Consider the following 20449-nt stretch of genomic DNA (forward strand, 5'->3'; position numbering starts at 1 on the left):
TCTTTGGAATGTTGGGTCTATGATGAAAATACATCGGGAGTGGTTATCAAACTTATGAATGGGTGTATTCGTTTGTACGATCGTAGAGACTTGCTGCAGTTCAGGAAATGGGATATTCATTATCTTAGCAACTTTCAAATTAAAGTTGTTGAATATATTTACGAGGAAGGAGCCAAGGTGTACACAACGATGATCGCGGAGATTCTAAGCAAGAGAATGTGGAATGGAGCGATGGGCCAGATGGACGTGATGATTGTCAACAAAGGAATGGGCTCGAGCTAGTCCAAACCAAGGGGGAGATTGAAAGACCCTGTCTAATGGTTTGGTCTAGGCATACTGATTAGTGGTAGTGATTGTGTAGAAAAAAATCAATTTTGTCTAGTTTACGGTTGGTATGTGTTTACGGCCGTAAACTCCTTACGGCCGTAAACTCCTTGCGGTTGTAAGTCATGGCTATAAATAGGGTGTTGTGTCAGACTTTAAAGGTTGTTGATGCCTTCGTGTTTTCTCCAAGTTGTATCTGACGTTTTATTGCTTTAAGGCGTATGCAAGCTTGGTTCGTTTTGTTATTTGTTTATTATTTCCTTTTTGCTTCTGTTATTTGTCTTTGATCATTGGTAGATCCATTTTTCGGGCTTTACACATATGATTAAAACTAAATAATTTTTTATTTAGAATTTTTTTTAACTATTGTATGGTTAATTTCAGTTTATTTCAACTATTTGCAGACGTTAAAAAACAAACATACTTCTTATTGCAGTTTGCAGACGTTTGGTCCACTTCTTCTACTGCAGAGGGTTGCAGATGTGTTCCGCAAACTACATAAATTTTAGCTTCGAAAAAACAAACAACACCTAAGAATTTAGGTGATCTCCCCTTTCTCGATAACTATCACCCTATTATGTCGGCCATATTTTTTTTCTCATGATCATCAATACGGTTATCTCTCTCGATAGCTTGCAACTCAAAACATTAGCATTTTATTTCAAGAGTTTTGCAAGGCTCTCGAGAATTGCATGTTTGATGTTCCACAACATCATATTTTACATCAAAACCTCATTTTTTTCAAGTACACAAAACATAATTATGCGTTGACTACATTATGCTTCACTCCATTTATGTCAGAATCTCCCATCATCCAATTTTGTTATGGGTTTTCAGAATTCTTGTTGTTGTCCACCCTAGGAATAGCATTTTTGTCAATTTCTCCACCTGCAAGAAATTTTTCAACATCATGATCTACCCACACTTCCATTGAAGAAAATAAGCAGTTATCATCATCAGTTTTATGTATGTATGCGTTTATATGTATAAATTATACCATCGGGATGAAGAAATGTGCCAGTATAGTAGGAAGCATCCTCGGATGCGAGGAACACATATGATGAACCTACTTCGACGGGTTGAGCTGCCCTATTCATCGGTGCCTGTGACCCAAAGGTTGCTATATCCTCGTCGTCGAGAGTTGCAGTAAGTGGGGTCCAGATAGGGCCAGGGGCCACACCATTAACACGAATCCCCTTGTCAATAAGGAATATTGCTAGACTCTTGGTGAAATTCATAATGGCCCCCTTTGTTGAAGCATAATCAATGAGCTTTGCGTTGCCTGTGAATCCCAACACTGAAGTGGTGTTTATGATGTTGCTTCCTGGTTTCATGTGCTTAATAGCATGCCTATACATCCAAGTCATCACAACCCATCAAAATTAAAATTGAAATTTATTAAAAAGGCTAATGAGAAAGTTGTGCAATCTCAACCTTTCTCTGTTAATGCTTTAATTCATTTTATTAGGTTGATTAATTGTTGAATTTAAATGTTGTAGTAACTTATGCATGTCTTAGAAAGTTTTATGGGATAAAAAATGTCTATGGGCTTATTGTTTTGGGGCTATCGTGTAGGGCTGGAAAAGGTAGTTGTTTAAGAGATTACAAAATATGGTGACCGAAGATGTAGAAAATTATAATTGTTGGACCACGGGCTCATTTCCTGTAAACCTCAGAAGAAAGACACGGACCTTCTTTGTCTCAACACGTCATCAGACATTACCAGAGTTATAAAATCCTTTCAACTAAGGAGATAGGTCATTATTCACTCCTCTCTCCTCTCTAGTTCTATCTATCTCGATATTCGTTAGGGTTTCTACATCGTTGTTAATTTGTTTGTCTTGTTCATCAGCAAACTATGCAAAACTCCACTCTATAATCTTGGTATCTAGCTTATTTCGTGTTATATTTTTCAACTTTTGTATTTTATATTCTTGTTATACTTGCAAACTATTGTATTTAAGAAGATTTTTAGTAATAAAGTTGTATATTCTTATTCAAAAATTGTTTATATTATGAAGTAAATATAAGCTTCATCGATTGAGTTTTCTCAAATCATCATAATAGATATTTTCATTTAAGTTTCACCGCAAATCTAGCTTTTTCCAAACTACACTTCTTTGGTGTACATTTTGAAAATGACATAGAACTATCATGACGTGTAAAAATGTTGTTGCTTTTCTTAGTTTTCTACTTTTCAACTACTTCGGTGAAAAATAATCAAGTTATTTGACAAACATGTATAAATGGTTTTTGGCACCGGAAAGATACCCCTCATGAAATGTTTAAGGGTTCAAGTCTCCCTTGGACAAAGGTATACATGTCATTAATGTTTTTGTAAATATATTGGAAGCTTCACATTAAATAGATTTCATATAAGGAGTGGAAACATTAGATGACATGGAAGAACACCTATCTATCCTTGAGGTAAGCAGATGTCTACGTATCCATGCGTACAAGTGGTAGACACTCTCGATTCCAATGACAATATGTTTAAATCAGTACTAAAAATCTCTACATATTATTCACTTGATTTTTCTTCTATTTACCTATGTTTGAGAAGGTTGCATGCCACGACTAATTTAAATTGAATTTGAGTATAATTTCCAAAAATCACCTACGTGGTTAGATGTTGTCCTTATACTCTAGTAAATCATTCCAATTTATTTCAACTCTAACTACCCAAATTTATATACAAATAAACTCTACATACCATTTTTATAGAGAGAAGAGACTCGATCATCATTTACTAAAGTCAATAACTACGTGTAGAATTGTCGATTTATCACCGAACGTCTAACAAAGTATTGCCCATAACTAATATTTTGGATATAATATTAAACTATAAACAAAAACTAGTATAGTTGATTCAGCAGACATAAAAGATAAGACGAAATTTATCAATTATTACCGTGTGATTTACAATATATTCCTATTACTTGTATACAAAAATCCCATTTTCTTTAAAGTGATAATGTAAGTTAGTACAATTATCCGTTCATGCTCTACTTTAACAAATTTTAGTTTTAAAATCAATAGCTATTCATTAGGTTTTTTATCCTCTTAAAAATTCTTACGTATAGGGACAATGTAATAGAATTTCTCAAGAAAACATTAATTTGTCAAAGAAAAAAAAATAATAACGAGCATAGTAAGAGGATAACACACCTTGTCATGAAGAAATAGGAGAATATATTAGTCCTAAATATCCTTTCAAGCCTCTCTTCCGTGATATTGTCTAATGTATATGTTGCGTACTGCACGGCTGCATTGTTCACCAGTACATCAATGCGTCCATATTTTGAAACAACCTCGTCTACAACTTTCTTACATTGCTTATCATACCTAAGATCAGCAGGTATTGCAATTGGATCACCTGCGTAACTCATTTTTGAATCATTTATCATCTCTAAGGTGTACTTTGCATCTATGTCTTCAACACCTTTAACATAAGTGAATGCTATAGTTGCACCCTCCTTAGCAAAGAAGTAGCAAACAGACCTCCCAATACCCGAATCCCCTCCTGTCACCAAAGCCACCTTTCCCTGCACCAAGAAATTAATTAACACGAAACAATAGATGGCGTTTTAGATAGAAAGCAAGCGGACATGCAATATGAAGAGTATTAATCTCACCCCGTGAACGTGGAGCAGAGTTTCTATTTAAAATAATAGGTACAGATACAGAAGATAAAATCTAATTACAAACTTTGACGGTTTGACCTATAAGTTAAGATAAACTAGAATAGAGATAAAGATAAACTAATATTATGATATTATCAACTAATATTGTTAAGTTGAAGGTTGTAGGGGACAAAATTAACACTAACAACACCTATGAGACAAGTTCTCGGATAAAATAGTAGTCTATATTTATATGTTTGGTGCGTTTATATGCAATCGGGTTTTAGGAGAGAAAAATTGTGCTTTTGTTATCATATAATAGAGTCAGTTTATACAACGGATCTGTGTGAAGGTCACACAACACATGGGTGACCTAAACCATTTCAGCTGCAATGTTGACAAGAGCATGATACTCAGATTGACTGCTGAGATAAGATTATCACCGATAAAGATTTAATAACCATATGTGGATCGACAAGTGTCAACATATCGTGCCCAATCGGCATCCGAGTGTAAAAGAATCGATGATGAGGGTGAAGAACGAGAGAAATAGAGACCAAATTCGACAATACCTTTTAGATATCGGAGGATGCATCTACCGGAAAGGAAGTGATCATCCGTATGTGAATTTAAGTATTGGCTAATCGTATTAACCGCAAATGAGAGATCGGGTCGAGTGATGATTAGATACCGAAGCGCTCCAACCAAGGGATGGTATTATGTGTGATCCGGAAATGAAGTACTTGAGGCTTGAAGGTGAGTAGTTGCCACAAATGGAGTTGGCACGAGTTTAGCTTCAAGGATCTGAGTACATGAAAAAATATCAAAGGAATACTTAGCTTGACTAAGAAATAATCTACCAACATGTAAGCAGCCTCGAGACCAAGAAAATAACTCAATCAACCAAGATCTTTGGTGGCAAACTCAACATTGATCCGAGTAATAAATTTTTAAGTAGTGTTTGATCATTGTCGGTAAAACTGATGGCATAGATGTAGACCCGAAGGTAGAGAAGAGTAGATATGCGGATGAACCCAACCAATGAAGTATTTTTCATGGCTACATTGCAATCCAAGTTTTTTTAAAAGTACTCAATCATTGGAACCAAGCTTGGGAGGCTTGTTCAAGGCCGTAGAGCGCTTTATTTAAACAATAAACTTGATTTGGGAAACAAGGATCAATGTAGCCCAATGGTTGCTCCATATAAATCGTTTCAGTTAAGTGGCCATTCAAAAAGGAATTTTTTTTGTCCAACTAATAGAGAGGTCAATTCATTATAACGGCAAGTGATAGAACAATCCTCATAGTGGAGGCTTTGATGAATGGACTAGATGTGAGGATATAATCAATTCTAGGTATCTAAGTGAATCCTTGAGCAAATAAAGGCGCTTTATAGTGATCATTGGATCCATTAGATAGATATTTCGTTTTCCATAGTAGAGACCCAAGTTGGATATTTCATAGAAGATTTAAATCCTTTGGGTTCCCGAGAAGCAAGACCAACCAATTTGCATGGTTTTTAAATACCATAATGACTTCTAATCGTCATTAGTTCACAAGAACAGCCTTAGGCAAGTTACAAGATGAATCCAGGTCTTTCATAAGACAATTAGAAGGTAACAAGGTAGTGGTTGGGGTTGAAGCTGAAGAAGGTGCAACAATAGGTGTGGGTATGTTAGATAGGATTAGATAATCATGTGGATCGGTACATAAGTGGTAGGTTGGGTTGTTGGTGGGTATTGGATGGCAGACCAGAATGATAGTAATAGATTGGGGGCGGTAGCATTAACTCTAGGTTCTAAAAGTATGGCAACGTCAATGGTTGTTGTAGAAGATGATATATCAACAAAAGAAAAATGTTTCTCATCAAATTTTGCATGTTGAGAAGTGTAAACTCAAGAGGATATTTTTACAAGACAATGAAAGAATTTAATGACTGCTATAACCAAGAAAAATACACAAAAGACTACAAGGATGAAAGTTAAGTTTAGCATAATCCCATAAGAAGGGGAAAACTTTGTTAAGGTGCAAAGTCATGTTCAGTTGTATTGAATATGTTTAAGTGTGGCCTTGGTGTTCAAGTGTGCCCTTGGTGTTCATGTGTGCCCTTGTTGTTCAAGTGTGTTGTAGATGTTTAAGTGTGCATTTGGTGTTCAAGTGTATCATTGATTTTCAAGTGTGCACTTTATTTTTAAATGTGTTGATGGTCTTCAAGTGTGTATTTATTGTTTAAGTATGAGGTTGATGTTCAAGTATGCTATTGGTGTTCAAGTGTTTCATTGGTATTCAAGTGTGCCCTTCGTGTTCCAACTGGTAGCATGATGCCTACCCTTGGAATCAGGGTGTGCCACCTTTGGAGCAGATGTGCCTCTTTAGAAGCAGGATACACCCCATTGGAGCAGATGCATCATTTTTTTCTATAGGGTAGGGACCTTATAAGCTAGTGTGCCCCCATTAATGCTCCATGGCTTACTAGGTGCAACCGTAAGTGCATGGAAGGTGGTCATGCACATTCGTCAAGACTAAAGATTCTAGAAGCACCCGTATTTGGAATTTACGGCACCCACTATATAGACCAAAAAAATTATAGGACTGGCCCATCAGAATGATGGTTTTCCATGGTTGACTATAAATAGGCTCATATCCCCCATTCATTATTCCTTACACATGAATTTGAAGAGATAAATCATTGTGAGGTTGAGAGCACATCCTCTTGAGCAGTTAGTAAGAAAGATAGATTATTTTGTTTTGAGAGCATAAGTAAGGTGTAACATTTTGTGTGTGATTGTAATTGTTCTTGGAAGTTTAATAAAATCATCTATCTCTCTCTTTATCTCTCTCTCTCTCTCTCTCGCTCTCTCTCTCTTTCTCTCTCTCTCTCTCTCTCTCTCTCTCTCTCTCTCTCTCTCTCGTTCGCCCGCAGATATAGGTCACTTTGGATGAGCACGTTAAACACTATGTTCAATTTTGATTTCATTTTCAAAAATTTTATTCCACAAGTTTCGCCGAAGTACGTTTATCGTTTTGTTTGAAGTGCTTAAACTGTTTTGTTGAATACCCAAAGAACTAGTATCAGAGCTAGGGATGAAGATGGGAGAGTTAAGATTGACAAATTTGATGGTCATGATTTCGGTTTCAGGAAAATGCAAATCAATGACAATCTCTATCAGAAGAAGTTATATGAACCGTTTTCTAGAACGAAATATGATAAATGAAGGAGAAGCTTGGGATTTTTTAGATCGGATGGCACTTGGTGTGGTGAGATTATTATTGGTAAAGAATGTTGCTTACAACATTGTCAATATGAAGGCTACTCATGTCTTGATCAAGACACTATCTGACATGTACGAAATCTTCAATAGTGAATAAGGTTTTCTTGATTCGACAGTTCGTGAATTTGAAGATGAAGGAGGATGACTCGAAACTGGCCATGTGAATGAGTCCAACTTAATCAATCAAGGTTAATTTTGGTTGACATTGGATTTGAGGAAGAAGTAATGGCTTTGCTGCTATTATCATCTTTTCCTAATATGTAATGCCCGTAGATTAGGGCTAGTCAATTTAGAGACAATAAGCATCAAAAATGACTTTTTGATGGAAGATTATTTAGAAGGATTAATCTTAAACAAGTTGTAGTATATGTCTCAAGGTTTCCGAAAATATAAAGAACGCCGAAATCCAAGCTATAACGAAGAAGTTATGACCTATCGAAGTTTCGCAACAGAACCGACACGACACAACGCGACGTAAATAGTGAATTTACGTTAGAGAGATATTTATCCAAAACAATCTAAATGAGAATTGAAGATCTCATCGATAGTAGTGCAACGACGGAAAGACGGACGAAAACGGACGTCAGACGAAGGAGTTATGAGTTTATAACGGAGTTTTCCTATCCCGGCCTACTAAAAATAATATATAAGTAATATAATTATAATATATTAAAAATAAAGTCAAAATTAGCCAATGGAGTCTAAATGAGAGTTGTAGAGCACAATCTCACCTTCGCGTCGATATAAAGAACGTCGAAAACAGAGTTCGTATGTGAAAGTTATGAATTTCTGAAGTTCGGGGCGCGAACCCCAAAGCTGTGTCAGAGACCACGACGTGGCAAGCAGTGCCACGACATGGCAAGTCTCTTGACACCTCTGGGATTCCCCCATACACAACTTGCGATGACGTATGCAGTGACGACCAAGCCCACGACGTGGAAAAAGGTTCCACGACGTGGCAAGGGCCAATTTTGCCCTATAAGTAGATTTGAAGGGCCAGCCGACTATGGTTGCTCCATCCCTTCTCTCCCACTCCCAATAAACCCTCTAAGCCCTATTTTAACCCCCCGAAACCCCGGTATCAACCCCGAGACCCAAGCAAGTTCTGAAACCCGAAGATCCCAAGAAGAAAAGAGTTTTCGAGCCGAAGCTCTGTCTGCGAGAAACCCGGTGTGTGAAGTGATCTCGGTTTCACCGAAGAATATCTACTCTTAGAGCCATAGTGCTGTCTGATCATCTTCTGATCAAGTGAGTGTGTGGTCACTTTCATCTTACATATAGATATGAAGTATTTTATAAAATACGTGCTATGTGTATATATATTGTTGTTTATATGTGTGAGTGTGTGGTCATTTTCATCTTACACATAGATATAAAGTATTTTATAAAATACGTGCTATGTGTATGTATATTGTTGTTTATATGTGTGAGTGTGTGGTCACTTTCATCTTACACATAGATATGAAGTATTTTATAAAATACGTGCTATGTGTATATATATTGTTGTTTATATGTGTCAGTGTGTGGTCACTTTCTTCTAACACATAAATATTAAGTATTTTCTTTGAAATACGTGCTATGTGTATAATATAAAGTTGTTTATATGTGTGAGTGTATAGTCCCTTTCATAACACGATTTTAATACAAGTATTGTGTGAATATATTAAGTATATGTTTTGGGTGAGTATGTGATCACTTTCTTCTAACATATATATATATATATATATATATATATATATATATATATATATATATATATTAAGTATTTGCTATGAAATACGTGCTATGTGTTTATATATTGTTGTTTATTTGAGATGAGCGTGGAATGGATGTTTTATATAGGTTTTAAATGAGTTAATCTGTATATGCATTTTATATCTACAAATATGTTGGGTAGAACATGGGTAGATGAATTAGATGACGTGTGATGATAATTAGGTGATGAGAAATAGGTGATGATAATTAGGTGATGAGAGATAGGTGATGATAGAAAGGTGAGGATAATTAGGTGATGATAGATAGGTTATGAATTACCAGTCCAGGCGATGTTGTGGCTGCGTATTCATGCAATGATAGTCTAACCCTTATTATGAATTACGAGTCCAGACGATGTTGTGGCTACGTATTCATGCGATGATAGACTAACCCTTATTATGAATTACCAGTCTAGGCAATGTTGTGGCTGCGTGTTCATGCGATGATAGACTAACCCTTATTATGAATTACCAGTCCGGGCGATGTTGTGGCTGCGTATTCATGCGATGATACTCTAACCCTTATTATGAATTATCGGTCGAGGCGATGTTGTGGCTGTGTATTCATGCGATGATAGTCTAACCCTTATTATGAATTACCAGTCCAGGCGATGTTGTGGCTGCGTATTCATGCGATGATAGTCTAACCCTTACTATGAATTACTAGTCCAAGCGATGTTGTGGCTACGTATTCATGCGATGATCCTTATGAAAAAGTCCTTAGGAACAAACATATAAGGAAATGTGATGTAAGGAGATGAGAGGTAAATACGATGTAGGATATGACCTTTAGGATAATCCCTTAGGGAAGGTACTTAAGAATAAACGAAGATAATGGGGATGGGTAATTGGGCTGATTGTTTGATGATTGAATATAATAATTATACTATTGTGGGTTGAAAACCCTATATGCTCACCAGGCTCCCAAGCCTGAACCACTCAGTTTTCTTTGCATTACAGGTAATGGCACAAGAGTATAAGTTGGTGGACTTGACGAGAGGTTTTGAATTATAGATCAGTAGTTATAAATAACTGTTGTAAGGTCTATTTTGTTCTGTTTATGCTTTTGGTCTGTATTGAACATGACATCCCGAGATTTTGTTATATAATGAAAATACATTTCTTTAAAGAAATGATTTGATAAACTCTTATGATATTTTGTTTTGGGAACAAATTCCGCAACCGTTTTCTTTAAATGATCACTCTGATTTTAAAATAAAGCATAAACAAACCGGTCTTTTCTGGCCGAGAAATTGGGGATGTCACATAATAGTTGGTCTAGTATAGTGACATAAGTTAGCAACTCATTTGGAGGTTCTAAAATGACATTCGAAGGCATTTGCGATTTAATTATTGGTGTAGATGTGTGCAGATATAGTGCTAGATAAGGTTCCAGTAGCCTTATAAGTACTGAAGAAATAGGAAGGGATCCCAACAGAGGTGGTGCGAGTAGTGGAAAACCGAATTCAAGAAGGAGAGGTGGACAAAACATCAGGGATGTTACCAATTAAAATTGCAAAGAGAGTGGTCATGTTAAAAATCAGTGCCTAGAGCTCATGGAAGATAAAGGCCAGAAGGAGATGAGTATGAGAGGAGATTTTGTAGGTGACACGCTTATTTTTCAGTTGAAAACATAATTGAATCATGGCTCTTGTATTTTGGTAGGTCATTTTATGCCAATAATTCTAGTGATGTAATACATAACTTCAGCATTAGAAATGGATGGTCAGACTGGCAGATAAGAAGTGTCTAAATATCATGGTTGTCAGAGATATGGTTATCAAGATGATTATAGAAGATTTTGACATCGGTTAGGTAGCTTGATAATGAGGATCATCATCTTACATTTGGTAATTAGAAGTGGAAAATGAAGATGGGAATTTCACCATTTTTGAGAGTAAAAAACGGGGACTCTATATAATGGAGGTTTCTGAAGATGAAACACCAGTTATTGAAGGGGTTGGGACATCCACTCTATGCCACTAAATCTTTGGTAATATAAGTGAGGAAGGAATGAAGAAGTTTGTATCTAAAGAGAGAATGTCATATCTGAAAATTATGAGTGTTTCTTCTAAGAGATTGCTATTAGCATATAAAAGAAAGTTAGTTTTGCAAAGATATGCAATCTGACAAAGTCTAGGAAGTTGATTTCAAATCATTCTGGTTTTTACAGTTCCATTTTAGTTTCTTCAGTGGTAAGATCATGAAATCACTAAAGACCTATCATTGGTCAAAGGATAAGAAGATGTTCAGGAAGCAGTGGGAGCTCTGATAAATCTGTAGAGAATGGGACCTTTGGTCATAATAGTTCTAAGGGTGGAGTTCTAGGTGTTGCAAATATTAGACCTCATATTATCCGAATGACCACTAAGAGAAGTACTCCAGTAAGGTATCATCTATCAACCAATGACTTGTTGATGTGTTTGAAGGGCTCAAAACTAGATGACGTGAGGATGAACTCTATATAGTAGAAGAAGGTTATGGATGAGGAGTTGGGCGGATTGCAGAGTAGTCAGATGTTTCGAGTTAGGGATGAGATAAATAAGGAAGATTGGTTATCAAGGGAATCCAACAAAAGGAATAAGGGAATTATCCAAATGTAAAGACGAGTATAGTCAATTCAATCATGAATGCAATAGCCTCTGATAATCTCCATCTAAAGTGGATAGATGTGAATAAAACTGATTTGCTTGATGATAACCTGGAAGGATACATCTGGAAGGCACAACCCAAGAGTGCTCTTACAACTGGAGTGAAAAAATCGATGTATAAGAAGAAAAATATGTATCGCATGAAGCAAACTTCTAAGAAATGGTACTTAAAGTTTCATAACTTCATGAAGAGGAGTGAGTTCAAGAGACATTAGCTTGATCATGGATGTTACCTTAAGAAGTTTAGATCTCTAAAACTATCCTTAGTTAAATGTTTATGATGTGTTGATTGTAGGTGCCAAGATGCAAAAGATCAATGAGCACAAGATGCGGCTAACCAAAGAGTTAAAGATAATGAACCAAGGGGTTGATAAGCTGAAGAAAGTCCTTAGTATGGTAAACTCAATAGATAAATGTACTAAGGTGTTAACCACATAAAAATTGACGTTAAGCATGGCTTCAACTGTCCTTCAAAGATTTTGAGGAATAGGGATTGGAATATATATATATATATATATATATATATATATATATATATAGAAAGAGAGAGAGAGAGAGAGAGAGAGAGAGAGAGAAAGAGATAGTGTGTGTTTGTGTGTGATTGACTAATGATGAAGATTTTAATGGTATATGAAGACTAAGTTATTCAATCCTTCAAGTGAGATATTATATATATATATATATATATATATATATATATATATATATATATATATATATCGTTCCCCCGCGGACGTATGTCACTTTGACCAAACTATGCTAGATGGTGTGTTTAGTTTTGATTACATTTTCAGAAGTTTTAATCAACACGTTTTATCGAAGTTTGTTTCTTGTTTTGCATGAAGTACTCAACTTATTTTGTTGAATACCTGACAAACTCGGTAACCGAATGGCTGGAAATTCCATAACTTGGAGTGTTTTAAGTAACATCTCGAAAGGAGATTTGCCTTATAGAGCCGGTGTTGGAAGATGATTAATTATAAGCATCAAACCAATATAATGTGGGAAGTATCGAGTGATAGAGCATTATGAGACCCATTTCAATGATATGACGATGTTTTCGTTCGGCTCGACCATTTTGGGAAAGTATGTGTGGACATGAGACATGGTGAATACATGTTCAGTGAAAAAGTTGCTTGACATTTGGATTCATAAATTTGGTTCCACCATCGGTTTCGCAACTTTTATTTTCCTGTCAAATATGTTTTCAACAAAGTTCTTGAAATGTCTAGTACATCATAAAAATCTGAATTTCTTATTAAGGGATATATCCAACTGAACCGAGAAAAATCATCGATAAAAATCATAGAATAATAGTAACCATCGACAGATGGGGTTGGAGTCGGCCCCACAGATCGCAATGTGCCAAGTCCATAACTACAACTCCTCCTTTAGTATTACCATTAAATGGTAATCGATAACTTTTTTCCATTTCACAAGAAGTACATAAAGAAGGGTTAGGCAATATAAAAGTGATAAATAACCCTTATTTTTTAGCAACAAAAATAAGTCAAATGCGACATGCCCCAAACATTTGTTCGACAAATCAAAAAATTACGGTTGAGCATGGGTCGGTTTCAACCTATAATCTAACCCAAACCGATGGAATTGGTTTTTAAATAATCCAAACCGAACCCAGAACCCAAACCAACGGGTTCGGTTCCAAGTTCAGTTTCCAGTTTCCCGGGTTCATTTCCAGGTTAAAGAAGTTTGGATACCTTTGAGCAAAGATAAGCATTATACAAGTTTATATAAGCACCAAGAGGTACTAATTTTCATTCTCATTAGCGATGTGGGATGAATTGAGCTTATGAGAAAATAGAAAGGATGAATTGAGCTTATGAGAAAAGAGAAATTCTTTTATAATGCTTGACGATGCGTTGTGTTGCTACCTCCGGCAATATGGGATAGTATTAAGTGTTTGGAAAAATAAATCAATTTTGTATGTCCCATATTCAAACACGCAAAAGGATAGAGGGCAAGCGCGTTAACCAGTTGAACCAGGCGCTGATTTTGTTAGGATAATGCAAACTATATGTATATTATGTACTAGTTGTGAGACCTATATGTTATACGAGTTTGGTAAAACAAAAAAAATATATGAAGGTTTAAACAAAAATTTATTTAAATTTGAAATTTTAGATTTGAAATTTAAAATTTAAAATTTGAATTTAAAAGAAAACATATTAAATACAATATATAAGTACTAATATTGTAATTTATTGACTATTTTTAATTAAGACAATTATAAATTGATGTGTAAATTTGATTTGTTAATTAAGAAAAGATAAAAAATGAAAAAATGACAAATGAAAAAAACATTTATTCAAAAATACCAAAAAATAGCATGTATCAAAGTTAATGTAAGAGTGCGAAGTGGCAAAAAAAATTTCATTTATTAGAGAGGATATAAAATATATATTTTTATAAATATTTTATATAGTCGGTTCGGGTTCGGTTTTACCATATAAAGAAACTGATCCAAACTGAAATTTTTGGTTTTTGAAAAATCTCATACCAACCCGTCGACTTATGCTTCGGTTTTGGTTTCGTTGGTTTTTGTTAGTTTTTGGGTTTTCAGGTTCGGTTTTGGTCACCTCAACAAAAAAATTCACCAAAATGATTAGATTTTAAACAATATAGAAAAGCACTTTGTCCTTGCTTCAGCACATATAACCCATGCTCAACACTTTGTTTAGCCAGTATGGTTTTTTCTTGGATTCCAAAGTGAAAACGAGTCATGTGTAAATAAAACATCAATTGGATAATTGTGAGCTTGCTAATCGTGAGAAATTTTTTCGTAAGTGTCAAAATAACCATTACATCTTCTAAAGTAATAGACAATGATGATACAAAGAGCCAATACGAGATATAGATAAATTGGTATCGTTACCGACAACGATGTTTTCGATCCCGAGTAAGGAATTGAGTGATCCTTAACAGGGGATAGAGCCATACGTGTGGAAGCTCCGATGTCAACCAACAAGACAGATCGATTAGAATTAGCTAGCGAGCATGAGTGTGTTAATGCTTTTGCACGATTAGAAAATTGAGTATAACGTTGAGATCATGTTTTACCAGTATGACTAAATTTATCGCACATCTGAGATTTGGGTGAATAATTTCACCGATTATTAGACCGGTTTCAAGATCCACACCACGACCTCCACACCCACGAACACGCGCGGATTCGAGGAAGTATAATTGCAAGAAGGAAGACATTGGGTTTAGGCAACAAGCAGCCTCAAGAGAAGCATCAATGTCCATGGATTGTTGTAGAATCTCTAAGCTTTCAGCACAAGCAAGGAGACAGGTAAATAAGGAAAACGGATAAAGGGACATTGATGTAGCAGCAAGCTGATCACACAATGATTTAAATCGGCGACCATATTCTGATAAGGATCGAGAGCCATGTTTAAGAAGTTGCAAGTCGTCTTTAAGGCGAAGTTCAAGGGTTTTTAAATGGTGATTGTAAATAGCTTCAAGAGCGTGGTTTATAAGAAATAAAAAACTAGAAACCATGAAATTTGATACATTTTTTATAATTTTTTTTAAATATATATATAATTTAGTAATACATTAAAATAAAGAGGAGAAAGGGATGTAAGGAGAGGGATTCACGCGTGGAGTTTCACCAACCGCAGCCCACCATACATATGATGTGGTGTGTGTCTACTATTAGACCATTGGATGTGGCAACAAGATGCAACATCAAGTGGTATCGTCTCACATGCTACATAAGCAAATGGTATTATAACACCAAACGAGGAAATGAGCAACAAGATGTAACACCAACTTTTTGAGAATAAATATGTTTTATTTATTTTTTGTTTTGACTTTTGACAACGGCTAAAAAGAGGGCAACGTTCGCATTTTTACTCGTTGTTGTTGCTGTAGGTTGTAACGGCAACAAGAAGCAACTAGATGTCGGGGTGGTGTACAACAAGATGCAACGCCGTTGTGGGCGTCCATCTCAGCCACAACGAGCAAGTCTTGTACCCACACCATATGCTTTTAGGCGTAATAACTGCAAACTCAAAAGCTTAATAAATAAGGAATTTAATTTCTTCTAATTTATCAGCAGCACTTTAGAAAGGTTAAGAAATGATTAGAATAACTGAAACTTGGTGAACGAATTGTACTTGCAGTTTGTTAGTGGGTTGATAATGAGGATTGCTGAATATTGGCAAAGGATCCATGAGGTACTCTTTTCCGGGTTGACCATCCTGGTGTTGCGGTGGAAATCGCCGTTTGAATTCTTCCCTCTGCATCGCCTTTACCTATGGAATAGTCACCAAACATCCATTAAAATACTTGTATGCTTGTGAGAGTTTGTCATCAATGGATACTTACATGTCCGATAAAAAAAAAATAGAAACTATATAGACGTCAAACATGCAAGGCATTGGACTCAAGCTTCAAACATACACTAAACAATGCATTACTCATCCAATATTTTATTGAAATACACATTACTCAACCGAATTAAAGTAAAGATTTTGAATAAAAAATAAGATGACCTTAAAGGCTTGAATACTAGAGGAACCACGTTGGAAACCAGTTGGTACCATCGCTTCAACAGCGTTATTGCTTATGTTTGTTGAAGCACGTGAAGCCAGCAGCCTCAATGACCATACACATGAGTTCTCTTTGATAAGAATCGGTCTGCTGGACACCGATCCCACTAAACAAGCCATTACTTAGCAGAATATCACTTACAATGGATGAAACGGACGAAAAACATCGTTAAGAAACATTACATATATAGTAGGAAAACATCAATCATATAAACGTCAAGTTCAATAATATGAAATGAATGTTTGGTATGCATTTCAACCTTGCTTCTTCTATCATCTGACTACTTAGCTACCAAGACACGTAAACACATTATATGAAAAGTCTACAGGAAAGATTTCTATTTACATTGGTTTCTATTGCTTGTGTCTATAGATCTCATTAATTGTGAGTAATCTTTTCATGTCCTTTAGGTACCTATTATTTCTTCTTTATATATATATATATATATATATATATATATATATATATATATATATATATATATATATATATATATATATATATATATATATATATATATATATATATATATAGAGAGAGAGAGAGAGAGAGAGAGAGCGAGCTAGGTTCGGGTGTTTAAAGTAATTATTGTGTTATTGTATGCATAAATGTGGGCCAATCAAAATTTAAATTAAAAACAAATAATTAAATAAATAAATAAGGGTAAATATGTAATTTGATAATTAGTTTCCACAAATAATATCCTATAATTATGGTAGCTATTGACTTCAGCTACCTAGGGCTTTTTAAAACCACCGAAAGTGAATAAGATCGACATCACCATGGTCGCGATTCTTAATAATCGAAGAAGAAAGATACACGACCCGCTATCGTTTTCTGGTAGGATTATGCTAATCAGGCTCTCGATGGTCGTTCGTTGACGTTTTCCTTCTGGGCTCGATGAGTGTCCGCCTCTGTTACCTGCTGCGACGCTATTGCTGCTACCAGTGCCTTCTTCGTTTGAACCAGATGAATCAGACAAGCCATTGAATCCATCATGTCAACACACGGTGATAATCTCGATCTTCTTTTTTCCCTTCAAGACAGGGTGCTAGAGACCCCTCCTCCTTCTCCTTCGCCCCATTCACCTGGTAATATCTGTATATTTTGTTATACCGTTCATGCTACCGTCCGCTCCCTCGGTCAGCCTCTTCGGCCTTCTTTCTAATTTTGACTTTTCATCTCTGAGTTCGATTCTTCAATCTGAGTAGTAGGTTAATTGTGTAAGTAATTAATCAGATTGTTCATCCTCAAGATTTCGTTTTGTTTTCCTCTAATAGATTCCTTTAATATATGGTGTAGATGATCCAAACAAGACATAACACCTACTTGCCCTTGATGGAGCTAAGGAAAGGTTGTCTTTGTTTGAAGCTAACCTCACTGAACAAGGATCTTTCGAGTCCGCAGTTAATGGCTGCGAATGTGTCTTTCATATGGCATATCCTGTTATACCTTTAGTTTCAGTTTTTAACCCAAAGGCACAATTCCTAGATCCTGCAGTGAAGGGGACACTTAATGTTCTCAAATCAGCTGCAAAAGTTCCATCTCTCAAAAGAGTGGTTTTGACATCTTCCATGACTGCGGTTATGTTTCGTGTAGAACCTCGGGAGTTTGGTGCTGTGGTGGATGAAACATGATTTTCAGATCCTGAAACTTGTGAATAGAAAAAGGTATATATATATATATATATATATATATATATATATATATATATATATATATATATATAATTGTGTTACAACTTTAACTTTATTATTAATTAGTCAAAAAGTTTGTAATTTACAGTTATGGTATCCACTTTCGAAGACCCTGGGTGAGGATGTTGGTGTGAAATTTTGTAAAGAGAAAGGTTTGCATCGAGTTGGTGGTTATAAATCCTGGGTTTGTCATTGGTCCTCTCTTACAGCCAACTCTCAACACCACTTCTGAGTGGATTATGGGATTGATTGTAACTGGTAATTGTCTACTACAACTAAAAATCAATTCATCGGATCTGTATAATTAATTTATTAAACATATTGCATGCTCAAATCCTTATAATATGTAGGAAAGGAAATATTTCCAGATGGAATTTATAGACTGGTTGATGTGAGTGATGCAGTATCATTCACATTAAATTGTTGTTTACTTTGGATATTTTTCCAACATAATGCATATCGTAACTGCATCTTGAATTCCAATTCTATCAGAATGAAATCACGAATTCCAATCGTGTTGGAATGGAATATGGATATTTTCTCACTGATTTATACATTGGATTTGATTCCACGGAAGCAGCTGATGCTTGAAGAATGGACCATGAAATTGAAAGTGATTCTTAGCAACATTATTCTTTTAGATTGTATTAGTGTCTTTGTTAGATTTTGATGTTTTTTTTCCGATTTGAATATTTTTTAGTTTTATTCTTTAATAATAAATGTAATTCTTAGCAATTGTTACACGTATTCTATAAGAATTAATGTACTTTTTGTTTTTATTTTTCAATTGATGGTTCAAGAATTTGTTATTCTCCAAGAAGTTTTTAAAGTTATGATCAAGAAATAGGTTCAAAAATATTTTTATTATTTTATGCTTCAAGAATATTTTTATTTTTGATAAATATATTCTGTCAGAATATCCGAGAATTATCATCACTACAATAAGATTTTTAAAATTAATAGAATCTATTATCCCTTAAAATATGCAATTTTCCTTTTTTAAATTGATGTTAATTGACTAAAAAACCCTTAAAATGAAATTAGATGGTATTTTCTAATTATTTTTAATTTAATAACATGTATTATTCACTTTCTTAAAATAAGTAAAATTGATTGGCACACATTTATGCATACAATAACACAATAATTACTTTGAATAGAATAACCTAAGCCTATATATATATATATATATATATATATATATATATATATATATATATATATATATATATATATATATATATATATATATATATATATATTGGAATCATGATTTGAGAACTCAAAGTTTCCTGAGAACCCAATAACTAAAAGTGGAACGTCGTATCAATTTTTTGGACGGATTAGATTGATGATGGTATAATTGTAATTATTGTTAATCTTAATGGTATGTTAGACTTTTTGAAAAAGATCACAAGGGCATAATGGACATAAAACATATCATTTCAATTTATTAACTAATTATAATTAATTTTAATTGAACCTCTCTCTCTCTCTCTCTCTCTCTCTCTCTCTCTCTCTCTTCTATTACGTCTTCTTTCTCTCTTTCTCTCTCTTATCTCGTCTTCTTCACACCTCCCCTCTCTAGTCGTCGATTCCATCCGACGAATGTCTCTGATGTCGACTCCACCACTTTCAAAACCGCACTAAGGATCGAATTGGATGCACTCACTATGGGTCGATTGTTAATCTCAATCAGTATCGATTTACGCCACAATCATCACCAATTTCCCCTACAATCGTTGTCTACAAACACCACTTCATAGATTGTCAAAACACTAGGGATTGAAATCGCATGCACGATCTGGAAGTTTGTCTTCGTTCACAACGAACCAGGTACGTTACAATCAAATTAATTTCCGACACTTTTCATCGAAATTTTTAGTCTCTGATAACTTCTCAAATCGATTTTATGTTGTTTTCAATCGGTTTCCTGTTGATTTTTACATATCATGTCGATTGTTGATTTGTGATTTACAATTTTGTTGCTTTCAAACGGTTTCCTGTTGACTTTTTCATATCATGTCGATTGTTGATTTGTGATTTAAAAATACGTTTCTATGAATGATTTTATGAATTGTAAATTTTTTGTTGTAGATTAAAGAGTGGGATCATTTATGCTTTTTTTTAGTAATTTTTAGGAATTTAGATTAATTTTTAAAGAAAGCCGAAGGTGAATGAACGTTCGATCACATTTCTGAACATGTGTTACAGTGATTGGCTTATGATTCATGGAGTTCCTGATCGATGTTCTTTCTCTTCCTGAACCAATGGGCGATGACGACAATGATGTTTATCATGGAGATACTTTTGATACTATTCATCTGTATACGTAATTATGGTGATAAGTTGACAGTAAAAGCGATAGTGATGTATCAAATTCATGATGTTGCTGATATACTCCAGCCAATGCTTAAATCCGATGTAAGTGACTTTTTTTATTGGTGTCTATTCAAACAGGTAATAAATAAAATCAAAAATGGCTCGACTATTTATATGGTAATCTTGTTTCTAATATTTTGATTTTAACTTTGGTGGAAAATTAAATTG

The 20449-nt window shown here is 34.8% G+C and overlaps 1 protein-coding gene and 1 pseudogene across 1 annotated transcript; one reads left to right on the plus strand and one right to left on the minus strand.

The window, feature by feature from the left end:
* Positions 1 to 1147: 1147 nt before the first annotated feature.
* LOC145060080 (glucose and ribitol dehydrogenase-like) lies at positions 1148 to 16441 on the minus strand. The gene is made up of 5 exons (XM_079007807.1): positions 16145 to 16441; positions 15767 to 15904; positions 3493 to 3869; positions 1322 to 1674; positions 1148 to 1212 (listed from the first exon to the last, which is right to left on the minus strand). The coding sequence occupies exons 1-5, from the start codon at positions 16319 to 16321 to the stop codon at positions 1148 to 1150; spliced, it is 1110 nt and encodes a 369-aa protein (XP_078863933.1). The 5' UTR covers positions 16322 to 16441.
* Positions 16442 to 17051: 610 nt separating this feature from the next.
* Positions 17052 to 20053, plus strand: LOC145060081 (phenylacetaldehyde reductase-like; annotated as a pseudogene).
* The last annotated feature ends 396 nt before the right edge of the window (positions 20054 to 20449 follow it).

Source organism: Lactuca serriola, chromosome 6, assembly GCF_051521515.1.
Source record: "Lactuca serriola cultivar US96UC23 chromosome 6, Lser_US96UC23_V15, whole genome shotgun sequence".
NCBI lineage: Eukaryota > Viridiplantae > Streptophyta > Magnoliopsida > Asterales > Asteraceae > Lactuca > Lactuca serriola.

Bases quoted from the DNA above. Each gene is read 5' to 3' on its own strand.
- LOC145060080 (XM_079007807.1), bottom strand. From the start codon at position 16,321: ATGGCTTGTTTAGTGGGATCGGTGTCCAGCAGACCGATTCTTATCAAA. The intron at 15,905-16,144 runs GTCATCTTATTT...ACTATTCCATAG, and splicing joins CTAGTATTCAAGCCTTTAAG to GTAAAGGCGATGCAGAGGGA. The intron at 1,675-3,492 runs GTGTGTTATCCT...TTGGATGTATAG, and splicing joins TCCTATTTCTTCATGACAAG to GCATGCTATTAAGCACATGA.